Raw genomic sequence first — 24,959 nt, 5'->3', positions numbered from 1 at the left:
AAACAAAAATTTTCCAACCCCTACCCTAAAGGATCGCGTCTACGAGTCGAATCCTCACGAGTATATTGAACTTTCGCAAGGTACTTCGAGGTAACAGATAAATCTTGGCAGTCGAAACGCGCCAGTTATTACAAATTGCTCGGACAGCGATCACGAGCCGTTGAGCGATGCCTAATACCTCACTTCGTCGAGCAATGTTTCCAATTTTAATGTTACATACACGACATCTAGTTAAAGGGAGTCGCCAGCCCGGGATAATTTACAAGCTACGAAGTTCCTTAGGCAAACTGGCCGCGTCTGATAGACAGGCCACGCTAGGATGAATAATAGGGTATTTACGTGCGCGAAGTGTCTTGGACTTAATGACCTCGGTGTATGGTCGTGCGGGAGCCGCGAGCTACACCGTGTTTTACGTTTCACGGAGGATGTGCCTGGAGATCGGAATTAAGGTCGATTCACATTTAACGACGCGACAACTATCGACGATGACAGTACCAACGAGAACCTGTTCCGACGCATTAAGTGGAAATGCGAAAAAGCTGAGAGACTGGTAAGAATTTGTCGTACGTTATGGCTTTCATGAGATTTTTAACGTGGGTAGAAATTGCAGCTTCGAACGCGACGCGAAAGTAGGCTTGACATTTTTCTAAATTTGATGGATACTTTTACTTCTCATTAGTCGAATTGGAACACGGTGTCGGGGATGGAAAGTAAAGAGTTTTCCAAAAGAGGAATTAGAAATTTGTTTTTCATCCACTTGTTATGTATTGAGAGGAGAACAACATTGTAACATTTTTTACAAGTCGATATTTTTTACTTAGATAAATGTGATTCAAATCACATTTTCATCAGAAAATGCGTCTCTATGGCTTCTTTTTTATTCAATAAACAGGTCAATTTCTGCAGAAAATAGAGAATTTTTTCAGAAGGTTCCTTATAAAAAGTTTCTGAAAATACCTGTCATTTTGAGACTGTTACAATGTTGTTCCCCTTAACGTTTGAGATTCGTGGTAGGAAATCATGTGTCAAACATAGAAAGCACGAGTCAGACCCGACGTATAAAAACGCGCAAATAATTTTGTACACACAACTGTGACAGCTACAATTCCGAATTAAATCGTATAGCAAAGGGTTACGAACAAAATGCATCTGTCAGTGAAATCGTGGTAGATACTTAAATGACATCATCTTTCATGTTCAATTCTATTCTTATTCCATTGATATAAACAAGAAAATCTGATATATTCCATACCATTTAGGATTCAATAAAAAACAAAATTTTAAACCCCTTTTCGAAAGCCCTTACTATAGATATAATAGACGAATAAACTATTTTAGTGGGTGGAAGAAAATACTCTTTTGGTATTGAAAGCAATAAAATAATAATAATTTTCTATCGATAACTGGTCCTCTTTGTGATACAAAAGTTAACTAAGATGGAACTACATGTAATGACATTGCAGCTCTTTACATTAACATAATTGTATAAATATATAGAGAAAGCTGAAATAAGAAGTAACATAAAGACAGGGAAGAATAAAAACAAAAACTAAGAATGATGATTGTGTAGTTGTCTTGTGCAAACATCACGACATCAGATTAATGTGTAAAAACTATTGAACATTAAGATGTAAACCGTAAAGAGAAAGTATAAATGCAGTCATACTCGGAGAGAGTACGAATGTAATCATAAGTTGAAAGAGGTTTTTGAAGGAGACGAAGTCATTCGTGGTTAGAAACGAGAAAAAAATTGAAAATTAATATTTACCAGCACCGACATTTTATCCAGCGAATAAAACGTGGCAATGTCTATACTCTTTATAGCAATTAAATTCGTGTAAATTAGAATTGTTGTTTTATTTAATGTGATAAAACAAAAATTATTGTTATGTTCCCTGATATTTCAGATTATTTTCTGGGTCACAAATAAATTAAGATCTGCTGCTACGCGCTCAACGTTAAAAAAAAGTCATATGTGATTAATGATTATCGATTATGACTACCGTGTAATTAAGTGAGTGATTAATGATTATGATTACTGAGTAGCCAGTAATAATGATTAATGAGTGACACGAACAATCGAAGCGAATATAATCTTGAAATATGATCAATAAATTAATTACGGAATTACTACATCCTTTGCTAACAATTGTAAGAACAATCTTGTGGATGTTCACGATTCTTCTAACCAATATAAAAAATTCACGTATCCTATCCAGATTTATTTCCATTACCACCTCGCCTCCGAAATTAATTTTCTCACTTCCCTAATGAAAAGTCCTATCACCCATTTCTAGATGACGTGACGACCAACGCGGTACTTGAATTTCTGCAAAATTTTGTTTTCAAACAACATCAGAATCCCGTTAAACGTTAGAGAGTACTCGAGGCCAATTACGCCAGATTTTTATGTCAAAGGGACATCCGTCTTCTATGTTCCTTCAAACAAATTTTCATATCAAAGAAAGGCAACTTAATTATGAAACTTCGTACAACAGAAAACGTTTCTCCCGGCAACAATATTTCCGTCTGTGTCATCGACCTCTCCATTGTTGAGCCATCGTTACCTTTCAAAACATCAGTCGGTAGCAGACTAATAGCTGGCTCTACTCTAACTCGTGATCAAAAAGACCTGCGAATGTTTCGCGTGAGCGTAATAATAGATGGGATGAGGAACGCGATCGGAGGACTATGAAACGATTTCAAAAGATACCTGTACCGCGTAAGTTGGCAGGGCTTGCCCTACCATCGCGTGATACCATCGACGAAAATATGCCGGTAGCGAGAATCATCTTCCAATGGTTTACGAGGAAACGCGGGTGCAAGGGTGTCCTTTTGAATGTAAATCGAGCGGCGTTTATCTGATATGGATTGGACGCATATGAATGAGTATGGCGAGAGCAATATCGTCGAGCAGTCGAGTCTACTTCTTATTATTGGGGTAAACCTTTGTTCCGTTACATGGTGCAATATCCACGTTGTATTATATCCTGGTGGCTCTAAATCATTCAAAGAACAAATAAGGTTCAGCTTTCGATTCTCGAATGGGAACTGTAGTTGCAAAACAGGCGATTTAATAAAAATATATGATGGGGGCGTTTGCGGGTATTGTTCGTTTCTACTGTTGTGTTTTCAATCGAGTAAATGCAAAATTATTCCGATTGTGATGATTGAAATATATATATATATATATATGTGTGTGTGTGTGTGTGTGTGTGTGTGTGTGTGTGTGTGTGTGTGTGTGTTTTACAATTTAATACAAATATTGTTAGTGTAATTGAAATATTATTGAAAATAAAATATATATATTTTTTATCCACCTAATAAACATTCTTTTTAGAAACTTTATGTTTTGTACGTATCTAAAAATGTACATGTATTAAAATACAATATACCAGAAAAACTCTTCTCATAAACCTCAATTTTGTTCCTAGATTTGGCAAAAGTACTTTTACAGACCAGAATTTTGTCTAACATTTTTCATGGTAAATATCTGATACTTTGTTCTCGATTTTATTAAACTGAAAATATGTTGTAAAGTAGTAAGTGTAATCCAATTCAAATACAATAAAAAAGAAGTTTATGTATCTTTATTTTTAAATTTCCTTATTAATCTATCACATAATTATTCTTCGTAAATAGATACATACAGATGTAAATCTGTATACAGATGGAAATGTAAAAAATATAATATATATTTTATTATTATAATATCACTTCCTTTTTTACTGCAAAAAATTGTGTGATAAATTAGTAAGAAAACTTATAAATCAAGTTACAATAGTGTAGAAAGTATATACAAACATGTGAGTAAAATAGTATGAGTGATATTCGTAATAAACATGAACATACCGACTATAGATAAATGAGACTAAAAGTAAAAAATTAAATTGCTTTTCTATAAATAGTATTCGTCACACGTACAACATATTTCCAATTATTTGTGATACATTAGCAAAAAAAAAAGGAGAAGAACTACCAACTCTATTGATTAAAACACTCGTTATAAATCCAATAACAACACGCTGTGCAACGTGTAACATTACACCGACAAGCTCGACACCTGCGAACAGCCAGCGAGGACACAAATGGACCCAGGTGATAATGACGCCCAAGTACCCAAAAATAATTCCCCACCTCCGAACGCAACGCTCCGATCGTACATTTTCTTTCCGTGTTTCCACTTCGAGAATGACCCTTGTAAAACGCGTACCCTTTTATGCTGCGAGCAGACTCCTTTATCCACGATACAGTCGCGTCCGGATCACGAAATCAATGTCAGACACGAGCGAGATCTCCTACCAAGCAGACCCGAGCACACCCCCCGCCGTTAATTTGAATCACAAAGCCGCGCAAAGGGACACTCGTGCCGCAGGATTAACCATGAATATTTATCCCGGAGTCGAAAAAAATAAACGTAAAAAGAGACCGCGACCATCCGAGCGGTTGGACCCCAGGGTGGTTCACGGATACAGACATCAATGAACTCGAAACCGTCAATAACCGACATCCTCCGCCGCGATCTTGACTGCAATTAAGCCGCGTCTCGGTGCATCATTAAATCATAAACCTTCGTCGGCCAGTTTATCCGTACGATTTCGCTCTCCCACGCGCCAAACGGTCGTTAATTTGCCACCGAATAAAACGGGCTGACGGCCGCGTCGGCCCTTACGGCTCTCGTTCCCGATCGATCGGCTCTGTTCCTCCCATTCGCTGGTGTGTGTACACGAACCCTAACTGCCCACCGGGCTTTCATTTAATGGTCCGCGTCGGTGGGCAATTACGATCGGTAATTTCAGATTTTCTGTAGCCCCAGACCGGCGGTGGTCGACGCCAGCACGAAGGCGGTCGCGATCCTTCTTGGATGCCGATCATCGCTGACCCCGAGAACGACGGTGTTCGTTATTGTGCGTGCCGATGGAACTTCCACGCACCTGATTTGCACAGGACCCTGTTTAGAATCGGTGACGAAATTTCGATCCAAATGGATTCTATATGAATTATGTATTTTTTAGGGGATCGGAACGATCCTTCGGAGGGAGGATTTGGTGATGGGAGAATGCAAGAGATCATTTGGCGAGGAGGGACCTCTGCAGGATTCTCGTTTATTGAGGGTAGGCTGGGATCAGGTGGACTATTTTTATTTTAACCCTTTCAGACCTGTGTTAGTTCTTTTTCTCGTACTAATGTAATTTAATTATTAGGGTTAACATGGACTAAAATTAGTATGGAAAAAATAAAAAAAAAATCCGAATAGTGTAGTTTTCGAGGAAAACTGACTCTTTTTCATGTGCACAAATAAGAACATTCGCCCTGAACGATAAAGTCGGTAATTTTTAAATTTTGTGTCCTCAATGGTGGACGCCAGGTCTGAAAAGGTTAAAGTTATTTAGACATTGTTTTAGTCGTTTTGTTGTATTGTAGTGCAGTGATGATAATAACCCTACATATAATAAATATGTAGTATTACTCACACTAGCTTTGTTTTATTTAAGATTAAAAAATTATGAAACTATTGCGGACTCAACTAGTTATTACTATTTATATATTGTTCCAATAATTATGAACTATTTTGCGTTTTGCAGTATCGATTTGATGAAATGATTGATTACTTTTATTATGCAGTCATTCAATCTTTACCCATAGATTTTACAAATTCATCTAATTAAAATCTGGTCAAATTTAAGTTCGAGAGAGGCCCTACATGATCCCAAGTTGTAATGTACTCATTTTAAACGAAAAGTACATATATGTGCCTGCAAAGTGTGAAAGAACACGTATGTCAGTGTTTATTTCTTTTATTCATGAAGCAAATAATAATATAAAAAATAAAAAAATAACAGCTACTACTGGATTTTCTTCAAAAAGTATAACTATTTGCTGTATACATAAATATCGAATTTTAACAAAAATGAAAATGAATACTATAGGATATTTACTATATAATATCGTGTTACAATGTACAATGAAATATTTTGTAGAATAAAATAAAGAATATGTCCATTCATAAAAAAATAAATAATAAACAAAACTAAAACACTTTTAACCTGTTATCTAATTCTTTCAAAATTTCTAAGCAACTATTTTAACAGTACTTCTCGAAATAATAATTAAATGGTGTCAAAATACCCCTGCGCCCTTGGTGGTGCAAGAGTTAAATTGATTATCGAATGTTTCTCGATACACAGACTCCGATAACATAAGTCACTTATGTTTGTCGCACCACAAACGTGTTCTGACCCACTGTGCGACGCTCGTACGTTACACGCGGTGCGTCCTTGCCCTGGACCGTTATAGTAGGTCGAGGCATTAAATTTTGGGCGATGATTTGTGCGCGAAATTGGTCGCGGTGCGGGCATGCTTTGCACGCAATCGCATCGCGACGATGAAATATGCAATCCGTAAAGGGAAGTGTTTTATGGCCCAAGCACGCGAGACTCGTTGATCCGAGCCTCTCGCTTTCGAGGGCCCTTACAAATATTTGCCAAAGTCGAACTCTCGACGTTTGACTTGTGAACTTGAAAAGAATTTTCCGAAAAGGGCTTTAGAACTTTATTTTTTAATCAATCTTCGTAGTCGTAGTGGACACTTAAAAGATATCATTTTATGTTTAATTGTGATCATGTGTACCTTCACAAAAATAAAATAAAATGGGATATATTCTGTACGATTTGTGTTTGATTAAAATAAAAAGAAATTTTAAAGATCCTTTTGGGAAACACGGGTATTTTATTTAAAAAAAGATCCGATCATTTAGATTTATGATTCTTCTAACGTTTACCATTTCTTTATTTCTATTATAGAAAGTTCTCCAAAAAAGGAGCCTCGAAAAAATTGTATGTGTATTATAGTTATAAAGGGTTACCTCATTAGAACTAGAAACTTAAAAATAGTTTTAATTTCGAATCGCTTATTTGAATTGTTGACATAAATTTATTTCATCTTGCGCAAATTAGAATCAAACGAGGCGAATATACGAATACTGTGAAAGATGTGTAATTAATGAATTACTAACTTCAATATTGCGCGAAATGTTTCCGAGAGGACTCTCTTCTCCTTTCGAACTTTCACAAATTACGACGCTTGGATGTAACTACACGTATATTAAAAAAATTAGAATTTTCGTTTACAGCCTGATGCCGCCACCGGCGCCTCGTTAATCAGTAATTTTCTACTCTGGCTGCGTGTTTTTTCAAACCCACGCGTTTCATGAGTGAACAACTTGCGAAACCAATATAGGTACGATGAAAAGGGCCAGTTAGTGAAGCCGACCAGAACGTCTAAAAATAAATTAAAAATGTGGAATGACGTTTTTTATCTATTTTCAGTTGCACTCTCAAAAATATTGGAAGCTTTAAATTGTTGCATTGCTGTTACGAGCTCTGACTAGAACCTACATGTATTAGTGGTGATGTAGTGACTACTGATTGCTAATATTAATTACACGTTAGGTTTGCGAGTACTCTGTAATTAAAGTGAAATACTGGTATATATGCAGGCAGTCACAATATTAAATGGACGCGTGACAAGAGGAAACGGAAGCCTTTTTCCAGTCTACGCGCTCTGATCTTAATAATTATTGCGTTCTGACACCGAGCATGGGTATGTGTGTAAGTAAAGGGTTCTCCAAGAAGGGGTTTTAGGATTTTGATTTTTAATAAAACAGGGGTGAAATAGAATATATTCGATTATTTTACCTTAAATGAAAGTACACATTGTTATTAATGAAGAATGATGTTGTTTAAAAGTTCAGTATACTATGCTGTTTTATTAAAAATAACATTCTAAAGCCCCTTTTGGAAAACTAAATGTTATATTGGTTTGTCTGGAAAGACCATTTGTTACCAAATACATAGTTCTCCGAGAGAGGCTTTAAGATTTTGGTTTTTAATTAAACACGAATGGTATGAAATATATCCGATTTTTGTAGTTTAAATGAAAACACACGTGATTAACAATTAAAAGTTAAGGATAATGCTGTTTAAGTGTCCATCAAAACTAAACTGGCAGATATTTTAGTATTAGAAAACACTAATACAGTAGCCCCTTTTGGAAAGCCCTTTAGTTTGAATGTTTTGACATTCTTTACGACTTAGTTCTAATTATGTCAGAATTAATATACTAATAGACACTTCTTGTTGCCAAAGAAACACCAGTAAACACTATCTTCATAACTTTAGAGGAGTAACGATTTTATCAATGAAGCTATGTGATACTTCACTGATGTACTCCAGCAACGGATATTTGTTGCAGGCAGACAATTACGAAGACAAGAATGCAATATCTACAGGTAAAAGCAATTAGCGGGATGCTCATTACGCGACGCGTCTGCGCGAAATTACCCCGTGCCCGTGAACCGATAATCATTCTAAAATAGACGAGCATCGGCCACTTTTGGTAATGGGAGCCTAAGTGCAGAGTAAAGTAAAGCGCTCGTGAAAATCATTTACCATTTTTGTGAAATACATATATTGTACGTTACTACGTGTACGCAGCTGCGAAGCAGGAAATGCACAGCAATTAGAATTCCTCCTTCATGCCTCTTGCAATTAATTTAATTTCTTCCTAACATTTTATGCAACATACAGGAACACGCTTGTAGAACTACATCGATACTTTACGCAGAACTGAAAGCTTAGTTAATGGAACGATAAAATGTGACTGACATTTTATTACAGTTTTATTAAATTATAATTACTGGCTTCGTTGAATTTTATGCACATTTTAGCGAATTTCTTTAATGATTCGAGGTCGAATTTCTTTTATGTTATTCTAATATTAATCGTTAATGTTAATTTTAATGTTCTTTTTATATCTTATCTTCTTATTAAGCGTTCTTATTATTTTTGTGCCTTGTACCTTATTATTAGATTTCATTTATTTTCATTTTTGTTCAAACTTTGCATTCCTAAAGAGGACAACAATTATCCGGTCACAAACGTTGAATTAAATAAACGTATTTTATTCCGTATTTATTTAATTGATAAAAAAAGAAGACTCCTCTCGCTAATTATTACTTTTTCATTGCGTACATTAACTTTTGAATTTCATGAGAAACTATAAAACTGAAACGAGTAATTTCATCAACCACGCTGTTTAACTTTTTATTTGAAAAACTTCAATATTGCATAAAACCGTGTTTAACAATGTTTTTATGTATTTTCTTATATCTTATCCTTTTATTAAGTTTTCTCGTTATCTGTATGTCGTACCTTATCACGAGACTTTCTTTATTTTTATTATTTTTAATTTTGAATAATTTTGTCTACGATACTGTTTAAAGTTTTGTTCGAGAAACTCCAGTATTGCGCAGAAGAGTGTTCGACAATTTCGCGCACAGAGGAAAAGTGAGTTTGACCGGAGTTCATAAATAGCTCGGAGGAATTGTTATCTACTATAAAATGATTGTTAAGAGTATACGCAAAGGGACACGCTCGTGACACAAGTTCGCCCACATTCCCTGCCCACCTTTTGTATCCTTGATTTCTATTGCCAGAAAAGGCCTAAGCGTGGGTGTACGAAATTTCCGTCGGCTGTTACTAGGTCGTGCACAAGAAGAAGAAATCAATTTCGCATGAGAGTATTTTAACAGCGTTGTTACCACACGTGTGGAACAATGAAACGGAACAAGTTTATTACAACAAGTAGATTAAGATTAAAGTTAATAATACTTGTAACAAGTATGCTTCGTGAAACTCGACACTGCGATCTAAACATTTTTATCGAGTTTCCTTTCGTAAACAAAGTGTGCGTTACATATTTTTTTTAATTTGTGAAAGTATTATTTCGAATTTTATTACTAAAAATTATTCCATTACTGTTGTCTTCTTTAAATGTAAGAGATAAAAATGTATTTTGATGGAATCATAACAATTGATTAAATAATACATTGGCAAATGTTCAAATAAAATTGGAGCACTTTAATCGTCATTTTTAAATCTTACTTTGACAATATTTTATTTTTACTGTGTAATGAGCAATATCATACAAGTCGGAGTTACGATATTAAGTTTCAGAGTAATTTCAAAATAGAATTTTTTTATTTTATTCGTGAAGGTTTTAGAAATTTTACAAATATTGTAAATATTCGGAAACATGTATAAAATATTCATAATAGGACATGTATAATAAAACGTACGATTTAATTTCAATAACAAAAAGTTATACTCTGTAGTGCACAATTTCAAAATAATTATTGAATGCTTCAATTTCGTTTGGGTGTTTCTCAGTGGGTCAATTAATCGATTACTATAATTTCGTTAATATAGATGTGTGCGTAATAAAAATTACAAATGAGTGCAGAACAATACATTTTTATTCCTTGAATTCAAAGACAAGAGCAATGGAATAATTTTTATAATCTGTGATTAACACAGCTTTTCAAGTTTGCTTTCAATAAATTTCTTGATGGTTTTGTACAAAATAATCTGCACCCATTATGAAAGAATCAATTCAATTTTTATGTTACAATTCGAAACCTTAACGAATAAAATGCGTATATTTCTGTCAATTGTAAAAGACGAAGTAGGGTAACCTACATCCTATTCATTTTCACATTTAATTGTAATTACGTATGCTTCCATTTAAAATAAAAAAGTTAAATATATTCTATACCATTAGTATTTTATTAAAAACTAAAATCTTGGAGGCTCTTTTGGGAAACCTTCTATAACCCCTTTCACAATGGTAATTTGTTTATGAAACAAGTCTAGTCTTGTCTAGTACTTACATGTATAGGTTGGTATAAAATGAAAAGGGTATCAAAACTTACCAAAACATCTTGCAACAGCTCATGCTCGTCGAGAAGTATCACCTTGCAATGAAGAAGACGTGGCCTACGGCTTCCGGCCGGCCTAAGTCCAGGACACAGCCACTCTACCACCATGTCTTCCTTCGACAACCCTCGTTTCCCTTGTAATTCCTTCCTAGGTTTACTCGTTCATCCGCTCATCGGTTTGGGTCATCCTGAAACACGAGCGACGCGCTGTAATCCGATCAAAACTGTCAGCGCGCAAGCCTATGCAGAAAACTACACCAGTGATTCCCAAACCTGTTTAACTCTTTGTAGTTTGAGAATTTTTTTGTGAAGAACGATTAAGAACTTCAAGGTAATTTGGTATGCATCCTTGAAAATTAAAAGCGTTCTTTACGACACCAAACTTTTGAATATATCGCTCCTAAGCCATTTCTTACAAGAACTCTTTACATTTATGCTTTTGTACGAAATATTACGTTGGTCAATTCAAATCGAATTCGATGTTTTTTCATTCTTGTAAAAGTACGTTTCCCATTTCTAATTAATTCCTGACTTTACTAGATTTATTACTGGAAACTATAATATGTACAAATATACCACAAATTTAGTAAATAAACAGTAAAATTCCTTGTTTAAACAAAGTTATTATTAGGAGGACCAGAATACTTGTTCCAATACTTGTCAATACTTATTTATCATTTATCAGATCATTGTGTACCAATTAATTTTGATCGATCAGGTATTAAAAAATTTGGACACTAGATAGCAAAAGGTTGTTGATAACGAGGGGGATTACATAATTGATTAAGAGTAAAAAGTTGTTATAAATTTATTTGTTTGAATTTAACGTAAAAGAAACGACATTACTTTCTGGTCCCTCTAATATTGTAATTATTATTTTAGTTTAATCAAAAATTTATTTTTATTTGCATACTAAAAGAATGCCATCACGAATTTAAACATACTCGTCAGTATGTTTTGACTACAAATATTTGCTTCACTTTTCGTTCGAAAAATATCCATGTCGAATTGAGTAACTTCCTCCGTTTTCGAAGTCGGTTAATAAACAAGTATTGACATTCACAGAAACGACATTACTTTCTGGTCTTCCTAAGATTTGTATCCCAATAAGCATTCTGTGTCAATATTGTCATCCACCTCTGTACCCATTATCCAGACAAAGGATTCTGACGTTATTTTGTATCCCTAAATTACATTATAGTACGACATAAAATCGGTTTCACCTTTAACCGTTCCATCAAAAAGCAAACGTAGTTTCTACATCGGCTCCTTTTATAAATATTTAACAAGCGAGATAAGCTACCGACAGAAATCCATTGTGCCGCGAGACGATTAATTCGTTGAGTGAATTGAACACACCTAAAAATGTCTCGACGTTCCTGGAACGCGTGGCTTAATGGTCATAGGTTTAACGAAACCAATTAAAATTGTCCCGCACAATACCCGGGCAAATGACCGAATTAACTAATGCTATTCAGCGGAAAATTACGCGTGCAAGCAGCCATGGAATAATGAAACGGTAACGAATTGCAAACCGAGAGACTCCGCCCCCACCTCCGAGGCTTATACCGACGTTTCTCAAACTGTGTTTCGTGGAAAAAAAGACCGTAATTAACGATTGAAATAAATGAAATAAAATAAATAAAATCTTGCGTATTTGCAGGCTGTACTTATGCTAACCTCAAAAACGCGTATTTCTACTTGATAAAAAGGGACGTAGGTGTATATAGAAAAATCTAGTCTTTAGTAAATAAGTACATATGTAACCAACATCGAATTTTTACAATTTTTAAATGACAAGTAAGTATAAATATTTTAAGGTTAGAGAATTACAACTATTTCCCTTTTGTTCAATGTAAGGTACTTTCATTGATTTTTCTTTTCAAATTTTAAATTAATTTGATATTAAATTACATAAATGGTAATTTTGAACATTTCTCAAAACATATATTTTTGTTTATTATATGAGCCCCTGAAAAATCAAACTGTTCCACTGTGCAAAAAAAAAACTAAAAAAGAGATAATCGATATGTTACAAAAATTATTATGTAATTATTTCTTAAAATTGAACTTAAATCAAAAGATTTACAAAAAGTGGATTTGGTCGGTTTGACTCTTGAAGACCTCACATTGTAGGATTGAATAATTCCTTAATACTGATGAGCAAAAATGCTTACAAGACATTATCAGTTAATTATTTTTCATAAAATAACCATTGGAATTAGCAAATATTGTTTTTCCCACATAGACTAGTAGACGTAGAATTATTTAAAATAGAAATTACCGAAGTACACCTTAAACGCCTCATTTAAGCAGATTTTGCATTCATTGTAACGACACCCACAAATAATTAAAAAATTGAACGATCATACGTTTCCTTCCATACCGTCAAATAGTTCATTCAATGCCTCGAATTCTAATTTTTATTCAACGAAGAAACGAATGAAAAATTGCCTATCGTCTACCCGTTACTCGACATTTTTATCCAGGTAAGAATTTCGCTCAGGTCAGACGCTGGCTTGCAGATTCGATCGCGACGCGAGTCAAAAAGAAAATCGGCTCGTTAATCAGTCAGCAGAAGAATACCACTCGATCTGATCGTTAATCAGACGGATATCCATCGAGTCTTCCACGAGATCTACGAAAGGGACACGCTTGTGCGACTAATAGAGTCGACTCTCCGCAAGAAGAAGAACAAGAAGACGATGGAGCAGCAGAAGGGGGGCAAAGAAGGGCACGAAACGAAGGTGAATTATCTAGATCTCGTCGACAGTCGTCAACGAAGACGCGTAGAAGAGTAGGACGATTGGATACAGGGTCGGGCAATTGATTTCGTGATTTATGATATCTGCTATAGCCGAGCGGATTGACAGTTCTTGCGAGTGTCGCTTTTTAATCGTCTCTGGACACGATTCCCGGACCAAGTTTAAAATAATAATTGACGTTCCGATTTATACGCGTCGTACTTGCAGCCTCGGCCCAGAAATCCTGCTTATTCATTTTCAGGAAAAGATAGCGAATGATACGTTGCGGAAATGAGACGAAGCAATTCTTTGCACGCGAATAGTTGCTATTTTATGAAGGAAAAACGATAGTTTTGAAATTTGGAAGACGAGGTCTTTTAATTAAATCATTGCCATTATATTAATAAAAGACATTCTAAGAGATTGGCTGTATCTTAGTAACTTTCAAATATATCTTAACAAAATAATTTATATATTTTGGTCAATACTCGTACTGTGAAGTTATGGTTGGTTTTGGATTAAAATATTTAAATCTTGAAAAAAATTCGTGAATTTTGGTTATGACAACAATGTGTAGCTCTTTAAGTAAAGCTCGTGTAAATCGAAAGATATTTAAAAAATTATACATTTGGTTAATCATGTGGGAAAACAAGTTTTTGCTCAATTTGTTCTATATTATTACATGGAAAAACTTGATAAACTTAGAAACATTTCGAATAAAGAGGCATGTGCTACTGAATTTTTTCAGATTTCCTAATTGAAAATCAATGAGACAAAGAGAAGGTAAAAAATACCAATTTTGTATTGAAAACGTCAGCGCGTTGTAATGATATATTAACAGTACGAAGATATTACTGTTTATCCGCAATTTTTTTCAAACATTCAGCACAAGTGCGCCATTAATTAAAAAATTGAAAACCAACATTTTCGTCATCTTTCCTTACAAGGTAGGGTACCTTACAAGGTAGAACTTTCGCATATTCTTTACCCAATTAGTGCTTTATGGCATATTCAACTTGATATTCAGTAAAACAGTGTGGGAATGAGAGAAACAGTACGCAAGCTCCGAAATATCGCTGTTCATCGACGCGTTCGTTCCAGGTGTACTCGAGCAAATTTATGCAAGCCCCGTTAGCCGAATAATTATCGTACTATGAGAAATATTTACATAACGAGTTTAAGTAACAAACACAATCAACACCGTAGAATCTGCACGAGGCGTTTGCTTAACTTCCCGCCGAAGACAGGATCGAATAAAGGAGGAGAGCGAAACACGGTTACGCGGCGTAACGGGAATAAACGCGTCGCGATCGTCACGGCAGTCGACCGCTTGGCATGTTACGATTCACAAAACGAACACACAGTGGTAAGAAATCTTGAATAGCTGGCAAAAGTTGAAAAAAACTTTCGAAACGCAAAGACTTTCGAAGAGAACATCGGACTTACGAAGCTTAATTAAGAGGATTGGGTAAACGTCAAAATCCTTCTTCTTTGGGAATTATTTGCTAGGAATTGAATGCAAGACCTTCTACCTTCAACCTTCTGCTTCCATGCAATGTTTAAATGTATTTTATAGATTATGAAAGTTATATTCAGCTATACATGTATATGTGGGGAAAATGGTCTTGTGTAAAATCGATGAAAGGGCTATTTTGGAGAAGTCAATTTTACAGTAATTATTAATTTTGCAGCAATCTGAGACGTAAACATAAAGATATCGAAATTTCCTTTGAAATGGTTGTTCTTGAAATTGGTAGTTTTATATTGAATCTGTGAAAAATGTTTTACGACAGATGGAGCCTCGTTGTTTTAGACTCTCTATTTTAATAACTTTTTTCTAATTTCTCTCTGTCACAGGCACAGTCTGAAATTACAAGTTTCTATCTTAACTGTCACCAAGAAAATTTAAATTATATCTTTATTTTCAAAACTGGAATCACTCCAAAACCAATAGGACCTCTTAAAAATAACTAATACAATATTTAAAAACTAAATGTTATTCAAATATATGTACACAAATTTTGTTTAGTACATATAATATACACATATATTGCCCTATTATTTTATTTTAGATTATTACATTGTTTTTGTTATATTATGTATGTATATATATAATACAATTTGTCTGTTTAAGAGTCTCTAAGATGCATGCAAACATTGTGTACAAGGCAAAGTTAAAACTTGCATTCATTTCCTAGAAATTAATTTCCAAAGAGGACTGAATTTCGGAGCAGTCCTATTTTACTCCTCTCAAAAGACAACGAGTAATACTAATAAATCAATATACGAAAGTGAGACACCATACTTGTTTGATAAAATCAATTTACAGATCAAAATTGCTTTGGTTCGTCTATACTAAATTACAGCAAATAAAAATCCATTTAAACTTTGCCCCTCAAGAAGCTAAAAAAAACTAGAACAATTACCACACAAATCAAAATCCACTACAAAAAACGAGGTAAACATATAAATTATTAATGAATAAGGAAGTTAGATCTCCAGTTAAAAGGTCAAAGTTCCGGTTACCAGTGTCTACTATCGGGTTACCTACAAACACCAATAACGTCACATAAATCGAAAGGGAAATTGCACTAAACATAAATTTTCATGAGTACCCGCCTCGGAGCTAGAAATCGCAAATCACTTGTTGCAACTTGATTATTCATAGCCCATTCCATTGCTCTACAGCCACAATTGATACAGTTGATGGTAGGATTAAATCAGCGATCAAAAGTGTACACAATGGATACACGTCTTCGGAATCACGCGAGCTTGCAGAGGGTTATCGAAACAGACGCGATCAGTGGAATCCTCGAGCCGCAAAGAAGGAAAACGAAAGGTAACGCGACTCGTCGTGGATACGCGGTGACTTTTGCAATCAGGCGCGTGCGGGGAGAGGTTTCGCGTCGTTTTGGACGATTTGCTAATCGGCAGAGCGCGCTCGCGGTCATAAATTTATATCCAACGCCTCGAGCCACCATCGAATGCTTCCTGCTGCTGACTGAAAAATCAGCTCCGCCGGCCGTGTGTACCGTTAGCTCATAGTTCCGACGTAACATCTCGAATACGATTGCCTTTGCTTGTTCGACGTACGCTCGTCCGCGGTAACGTACGTGCGCGTGTACGAGCGAGCTGCCACTTAAAATGCCTTCATCGGGACCTGCCGGCATGCATCTCCCCAGCTAGAGGAAAAACTGATTAAAGAAGAACCCCTTCCACACGGGAATCGACATGTATTGGAAGCTGAACAACGAGTCGAGTTGCGAGGACGTGTTCTGGAGCAGTGGTCGGTTCCCAGAGATGGGCAAAACTGTCGTGTAGTTAAATCAACGGAGGAGACGATGATATGCGATGGTTGGGGAGTATTGGGTGCTTGGACGAATTGGGGAAATAAGCAGAGTTTATCGATAAGCTCATAGGGAAGATGGTTTGATGGTTAATGTAAATTAATTTGGAAGGTAACAAGGTTAGAGAAAGAAAGGGTTGATAATGGTTATGGGAATAGAATTATGGTAGTTTTTAATGAGGATTGATGATAAATATAAATTAATTGAAGAAGGAACAAGATTAGAGGAAACAATGTTTGATAATGAATATAGGAATAGAATTATGGTAATTTTTGATGGTTTGATGATACACTAAAATTTAATTTAATTTAATAGTGGCCTACTAAATAAGAGAGCAGAAACGCTTTAAACATGTATGGAGATCTCTAAACGTATGTGGAGGCTTTTTATAAAATTAAGGATCTCAGAGTTCCCATAATTTGAGAGGTCCTGTCTGGTATACTATTTCTCTAAATATTGTTAATTTTAATAAATACAAGATTCTCGGTTTATTACGTTGACTCCAAGATATGAACATTGAAGCAACTTATTTCATTTTTGTACATAAATTACCGACTTTCTACGAAACATCAAAGAATTATAAAGTCTCAAGCAACGTTTTCCCGAATTAACTATTTGAATCCCAGGCATACTCATGAAAATATTTATGAATCTATAATTTTGTTCTTATACAATTGCAAACTATATAATCTAACATTTCCGATAGAATTTATTTTTAAACCCTAATCAAAATTCATGAATCCTATCCAGACTTGTTTTCTGTAACACCTAATCTTCAAAATTAATTTTTTAATACCTTAATGGAAAACCCTGTCACTCATATATGGATGACGTGGCGATCAACTTGTTAATTTAAATATTACAAAAATCATCATTTTTATGGCTGATGCCTCGTCCTTTTTCTTATTTGGCGAACACAAGATTATCCTTTTAAAAATTATTTTCATACTCCTAAACAGTTAATAGACCATAAAAAAAAATATGAAATAAGTAACGTCTACCAATTTCTTACAAAAAAAAAATGAACAAAGTAAGGTCATTTTCCCAACCTCCTAGGTGTGCGTCCCGCATTAAGCCTAAGGCCACGCACCAACGACACAGGTAAATTGTAAATTATTATTACGGCTCGATTATTTCCACGGTACGGTATCGCGTTTCGCGCGAATCGTGCTATCGCGGGCTATTTATAACGCGTCGCTATTTGTGTACCAGTCGCGGTGATACACGGCCGAATGGAGAACTGATTAAAAAGCGAAGGTAGCAAGCGTGCGCCCGCGCGGCAAAGAACGACTCAAGGGTGCACTGATAAATGCACCGGTATATAGGCGAGAGTAAATCATTGGGGGTCTTCTTTTCCGTGCAGGCAGTTAGCTTGCAATTTAAATATTTAACGCTGTGTTTTGGGCAGTTTGATATAAATTGTCAAAATCAATTTCTTATTATACAAGTGAAAATATAGTTAAATTCCTTCAAACTCGATAAATGGATTTTCCTTACATTAATTTTCTTTCCTCTATTTGACTTTCTATTTGATTATCTATTTGATTATCTTTATCGAAGTAGATTTTGTATGCAGAATGAAACACGTAAAAGGGGTAGCCTGAGTATTTCTGGTATGAAATATAAAAGTCAATAGAAGATAACTTCTTCTTTGCGCATGTTTGCGCATTGCATTCGTGCCGTTACATCAAACAAAAATATTTTCAAAAGTTATCAAAAGGTAGTCCCTTATAGGGCATTCAATTTTTTCGTCTATGAATTTATCGTATTTTTAAATGATTTATTGGTTCTGAAATATTCCGTACTCCTTGATAAGTTGTAATGAATCTAATTCACATTATAGAAATATTATCAAACTCTATACCCCTATTGCTCAGTTTATAATTATTCAGATTTGTGGCGAATAAAATAAACTTTGTTTAGTGGTTGTTAGAGCAATCAGTATATTGCTTCATTTATCATCCAAACAAAAATAATAGAATTACACAGAAGACCACGTGTGAGGATTCTCTGTTCCAATTTCCAAAAATACCTACTCTCAGAAATGAAGAAATTTACATCTATGGATATACGAGTTTATTTTATTCTATATAAAAATATATATCGCGATCAAAAAATTCCTTGTGTCGTTCAAATTTTATAACAAATAAAATTGCATACTGATCGCTCCAATAACCACCAACAAAGTTTATGTTACTTACAATTATCCAACCCACTAAAGAAAAGAATAAACATTAGCAAATCTGTCCTCAGTTGAACCCTGAAGCTACAACCCTTCCCTTAGAATTCCTAACCCTTTAACGCAAGCTTGACAACCTATCCCAGTATCCACAATCACTTCGACCAGGCGAGAGTAAATCATCGACGAGCCTCTTCTTCGCGAAGAGGGGGTCAGGTGGCGCTAGTAGCAATTTAAATATTTAAACTCCTTAGCCGGCGCAAAATTACGAAGCGCCGCGAGGCGACCGTTACGCAGGACGGTAGTCCAGGAGGCGAGAGTAGGCGCATTTCAATCGTTCGCGACTCGCAATTGAATATACGCCTTCGTCGGTCTCTTCATTTTACAATGTTCGAGCGATTCGAACTAGGAGCCGATGCCGGCGGGGGGGCTTGCCCCCCCTGTTCGAGCCGGAATCAAATAAAAATCGCGTATAAACGTTGGCCGCCGCGTCGCGCAATATATCAACCCTGAAAAGAATGTCCCTACGCTCGACGAATCGCTAAGAAAATTAATGGCTCGTGCTTTGCATTCCCGAGAGAAGCTTTGAATACCGAAGGTATTCGAGTAGCCTTCCAGGTTCTGGCAGCGAACGAGTCGCCCGGCGGCTTCTGGTGCTCCTCAATGTCTCCTCACTGGGTTCGGCACGATCGTCGCGGTTTTGTGAACGTGTTCACGTTTTATTCATTAGCCGACGCGCTCGCCGCTGTCGCGGTGCCCCTGATGAATTATTTTATACGTTTGCACGTGGTACGTGTACGCGCCTGGATATCGAATCCCAATCAGAGACGGACTTGGCCGAGACTTTGGTCTCCATTCGGGAGAGAAATAAATCGCGGACGCGCGTTTCTCGACGCTTCGCGAAACGGGCCACGTTTCGTTCGCGATCATTTCGACGCGATTGAAATTTCACGCGGTTTAAATGCTAATTGAGGTTCTACGGGATCGAATCCACTCGTTCGGTAGTTTATATACCCGTATGCGCGGTCGTTGATCGAATTATCGGTTTGGTACGGACGAATTGACGTTTTCAATGTGTTTCGAATCGATAACGTTTCATTTCGCGCAATCATAGGTTGGTTATAATCATATTAAAGAGGAAGAAGTATACTGCAACACGTGGGCGTTAAATATTAAAAACGTTTGAAACAGAGAAATCACAACCTGAATATCAATTGTTAATATTCGGGATATTCTGAATTGAGCCGTTCACTGCACGAATTGATTAACTACATTACTCATATAAAAATTGTAACATTACTGACGATTATTTTTCGGCTATTCTTTTTTATTAATTTTATATATATTTATTTAATATTATATTTCATTTAATATTATATCTATTTAATATTATATTTATTTGAATTTATATTATAAAGGGAATTTTAAAAAACGATGTACACTATTTCGTCGCGTTTCTCAACTGTTTGGTTTAGGGAGTTAATAGATTTGTGCAATGAATGGCTCAATTGTAAAGAATATAGGTAGGTAGGGCTGAGAAATCGATGAAAAATCAATAGAAAGAATTAATAGAAGAAAATAGAGTAGTGCAAAAAGAAATAGAATATAATAAAATAAAGAATGCAAATTATAACAGTAGATAGATGTTAATGATGAGAGAACAATAAGCAAAGTAACCTGAATAAAAAATAGACGATACCCAGAAAAGGACTGCACAGGCAAAATAGAGAAATTGAAACCTCGTTACCAACTGTAACAAATATTTAGGATGTTCTGAATCATAATGGATATAGTTAGAAAGAGTTGAAAAATCGATGAAAAATAAATTAGTAGAAAGAACTAGAGCAACACCAAATACGATATAATAAAATAAAAAACGAAAGTTATAACACCAGATAGAAATTAATGATGACAGGATAACAAGCAGAGAAACTGAATAAAGAATGGACGACGGTCACAAAAGGATTGTGCAAACACGATACGAATACCTGAAACCGTGGAATAAATATTGGGAGGAAGAACAAAAAAAGACGATGCGAACTGTGCAATAGAGGAAGGCAAATAGTTCACTTCATGTACGATTGTGAAAAAATAGAAAAATGTTAAATGGAAGAAGTAATTTAAATAAAGTTGATTGGTTTCAGAAATTCAATTTATACAAGAAATAAAATATCGAAGGCGAATATGCAGCTAGTAAATAAGTTAGTTGACGAGGAGAATTGTTTGCATTGTAAAATTGAGTAGTTGATAAGAGAATAATGGACGCGGTTTAAATGCTAATTGAAATTCTACGGGATTGAATCCACTCCATTCGGTAGTTTATATACCAGCCGTATCCGCGGTCGTGAATACAGATAAAAAACTATAAAAGAAACAAGCTCATTTGTGAGCAAACACGCTCGAATTAATAAAATATTTATCTATCTATTTAGAATATTCGTGACTGAGCCAAGAGCAATTTACAATACAAATTTATAATTTGTGAATTGTGAATTTGAAGAATTTATAATTTCCAATGCAAATAAAAAAATCCTAGTTTCCTATTATTATAAACTAGGATTAGATTTCAGTATGTTGTCGTCCTGCCTTTTGCAGCAAAGGACTCGACATCTTTGAAGTATTGACTCGTTAAAACGGTTGAAGTGCATCGATTCCAAATTCTTTTCGATTCACCTTATAAAGACTGTGACAGTTGGTTTTTCCTGCTATGTTTTGTGGTTCTAATACCATTTCCTAGTTCATCCGATACCTGTTCGACAGGATTTAGGTCAGCTGATTGAGCTGCCCGCGGTAAAACTTGTAGCATGTAACCAGTCTTGCAACTTTTGCGGAGTATTTCTGGTCATTGTCATGTTAGAAAACCCAATTAGGCGGTATACTTTTCTTAAGGTATGGCAATATATTTTCTTCTACTGTATTCGTAAAGCCGGCACTTTTCATGGTATCCTCAATTAGTACTAAGGGTCCAACTCCTTGAACGTGGCTTTTCTGCCTACATCCTTCTCAGTTTACTTCGATGTACTTCGTGAGTTCGAATTTCATGATATTTCATTATATATAAAAATATATCGAGTTTGAAAGTGTTCATGTGAAAGAAAAACAAATAGTTAACAAAATATTAGGTATGGCAGACAATTGTGGTAATTTAGTAATCGACAATAATTACTTAATTGTTGTCTTTTCTAATATTTCTATACATTCTTTTATTTCTAAGATGATCCACTCGTGTAATTGCGAGTGGTTTTCCACATTTTTTAGTATTTTGCATCCTCAATTCAAAGTTGAATTTCTTAATAGTGTTTCACGAACAGAGATGGGCAAAATTTTATTAAAATTATTGTAGGTAACGGATTAAAATTTTGTATAGTAATTTATTCGCAATATTCCTTCGATCAAACTGTTATTCATCCAATGTGAAGCATAATTTGATTGTATGATTGAGATTTCAAGTTTTCAAGGTGATTAACAAATTAACCCTTTTCTTCGTTATTCAACATTTTTATCTAGAGAAAATCAGGAGCAATCAGCTTTCTCTGATTCTAATAATATTGATCGATACTTGTATTAAAACAAATAAATTAATTTGAAATCATCTCAAGCATTTTTGTCGAATTCTTACTACGTCTTCGATTCTAGAGATTTTAATGTTCATTCTCTAAGAATAAATCTTGTTCAAAGGTAGCGCGATTTAAATATGACTATTAACAAGTCAATCTTATGTCAACGTTTTACGTAAATAATTGCATGAAATCAAAATGAAGAATATCATATTGAGAACACTTTCTTTCTCGAGAATTTAATATATAATTATATTTAATGTACCAATTATACTTCTATGTATAATTCTAAATAGTAAATTAAATGTATTTGATAATCTATTTATTTTTATTCATTCGTTCAACGAATCAATTCTTTTTTTATTTCATTCAATAACTCAATATGTGTGACCTACTTCATTGATTAGTTTCATGGTTTTGAACGTCAAACAAAAAATTTATGAACAATCCTTTAGCTAACAAAATGGCGATATCTATTGATACAGTAAGTTTGAATAGATTTGCATTAATTTTGTATTGATAATTAATTCTCTGCAATGATTCTTCAATTTACAAAATGTTCTCTTCGTTTTCTAAAAAACAATCTGTATAAAAGAGATAATAAATTCTCTACAATATTTCCTCAATTTATGAAATATTTTCTTTGTTTCCAAGAAATCTAACTATCTATAAATAATGCGTTTCACTACTCTCAAGCTCGCTAATTTAACATAATAAACTGTCAGACAAAAATTTCTATCCAAACCAGAGTTAATAAACGATTGGATGCAAATCCTTGGAATAAATTCCTACAGCAAACAAAATCGGTATCCGTAAGAAAATAACGCGTATCTTTCGACAGTCATTCAAACGCCAACCAGCAGCACGAAGAAACAGCCAGAAGAAGCTGCTTCCTCTTATTACCATTCTTTTGTCCATCCAATCCCACCAGCTATAAAGAAATCATGGTCACGTGTCCATCGTCTATCGTTTTCTCGTAGTCACAGACGTAATTGTTTCCCGTCACGTACAGATACGTTTTCAAGGGATAGTCAACCCGTCGCCTGCAGAAGGTCAAGAGTCCAAGTACACCTTTTGTCCTCGTGTCGTTTGAAAAAACTCTGCTCAATGTGCCGAACTGACGAGTGCCATTGAACTCGAAGCGGTGCGCTCGCGCGAGGCCCGATGCATCCGTGGAACAGGTTTCAAATACAGAATCCCTGAATCTGTCCACGGGATAATAGAAACTGACGGAGCTTAACTTATTGCCACGGTTAACCCATATCGCGGAATTAATTGCCGAGAAGTCTGCCTTCGCCGATTAGCGTGTCCATTTGCTACCCAACCGTGACACCAAACGACCCGTACACCCTGAACAGGGTTCCCAATTCAAGGAACAGTTTTCGCTTCGTGAGTTCCTGCGACGAATAGTGACGATCGTTATCGTTTCGAGTGTATCGACCCTGACTAAGTCTTTTGCACCGTAGGAATCGTTAACGCCTTCCTAATCGGCTATTTCGAATCACAATTATCTCGTCCAGTCGGTTATTTTCCCTCAATTGAGTATAAAATGAAGAAATGTAAGCAAACCTCGGGAATCTCTATTTACTTGTACAAAGTGTTTCGTTTAAAGTGGAATAGTTTTTAATGAGGAAATGAATTACTAATTGTGAGGGAATGAAGTATGAAAGATATGTTTTTACAGAAGTTATTTAGTTCAATGGGACAAATTATATTGCTTAAAGAAGTGCTATCTTATTATGGATAAAAATAGAGAAGATTCCATTTACAAAAATTAATTTCTTTGTAAAATCTCACCCACCACTTACTTACATGAAAATTATTTACACCATATAATGTGCCCCTTTATAACAAAGAATTTTTGTTAAAACCTTTTCTTTTGATAGCTTTATGCACTCATGATATATTAAACCATTCTGCTTTAAATGAAATACCCTATATACTTGATAGTTATTTCACGTATGGTATACAATGTAGCACTAACTTTACTGGCCGCAAGGGTATTATTAAAAAGCAACTTTTGCAAATACATCAACTTTTGCTACGCTTTATTTTAGTTGAGCATACTTTACGAACTTTAATGAAACGTTTGTTCTCGCTTGTTGTAATTTTTTCTAAAATATAATCTTGCAACGTTCCTCATAACGTCAAAGGTGAATTTTTAGAAAAGAAGAAAGGCTGAAATCTTAACAAAAGATTTAGGATAGCTAAGAGTATGATAGCTAAAATACGATAGCTAAGAGCACGACTAAGCAACGCTGCTATAAATGCCGATATATGTTGTTTTCAGGATCGAAAACTGAGTAAACTAATGTAGATGCAAACAAGAGCTAACTCGTGATCAATGAGTAACGT

The 24,959-nt window shown here is 35.1% G+C and overlaps 1 protein-coding gene across 1 annotated transcript in view; it reads right to left on the bottom strand.

Annotated features, from left to right (window-relative positions):
- LOC128888013 (band 4.1-like protein 4) overlaps positions 1–24,959 on the bottom strand; it is a 128,242-nt gene that overhangs the window by 97,251 nt on the left and 6,032 nt on the right. The window contains exon 2 of the mRNA XM_054144594.1: positions 10,772–10,965. Within this exon, the coding sequence (XP_054000569.1) occupies positions 10,772–10,885 (114 nt within the window). The 5' untranslated portion in view covers positions 10,886–10,965. The remainder of the gene's footprint in view (positions 1–10,771; positions 10,966–24,959) is intronic.

The sequence above is a fragment of the Hylaeus anthracinus genome, unplaced genomic scaffold (assembly GCF_026225885.1).
Source record: "Hylaeus anthracinus isolate JK02 unplaced genomic scaffold, UHH_iyHylAnth1.0_haploid 11989, whole genome shotgun sequence".
NCBI classification, from domain to species: domain Eukaryota; kingdom Metazoa; phylum Arthropoda; class Insecta; order Hymenoptera; family Colletidae; genus Hylaeus; species Hylaeus anthracinus.
Note: the sequence above shows the minus strand (reverse complement) of the source record. Positions and strands in the feature narration are given on the sequence as shown.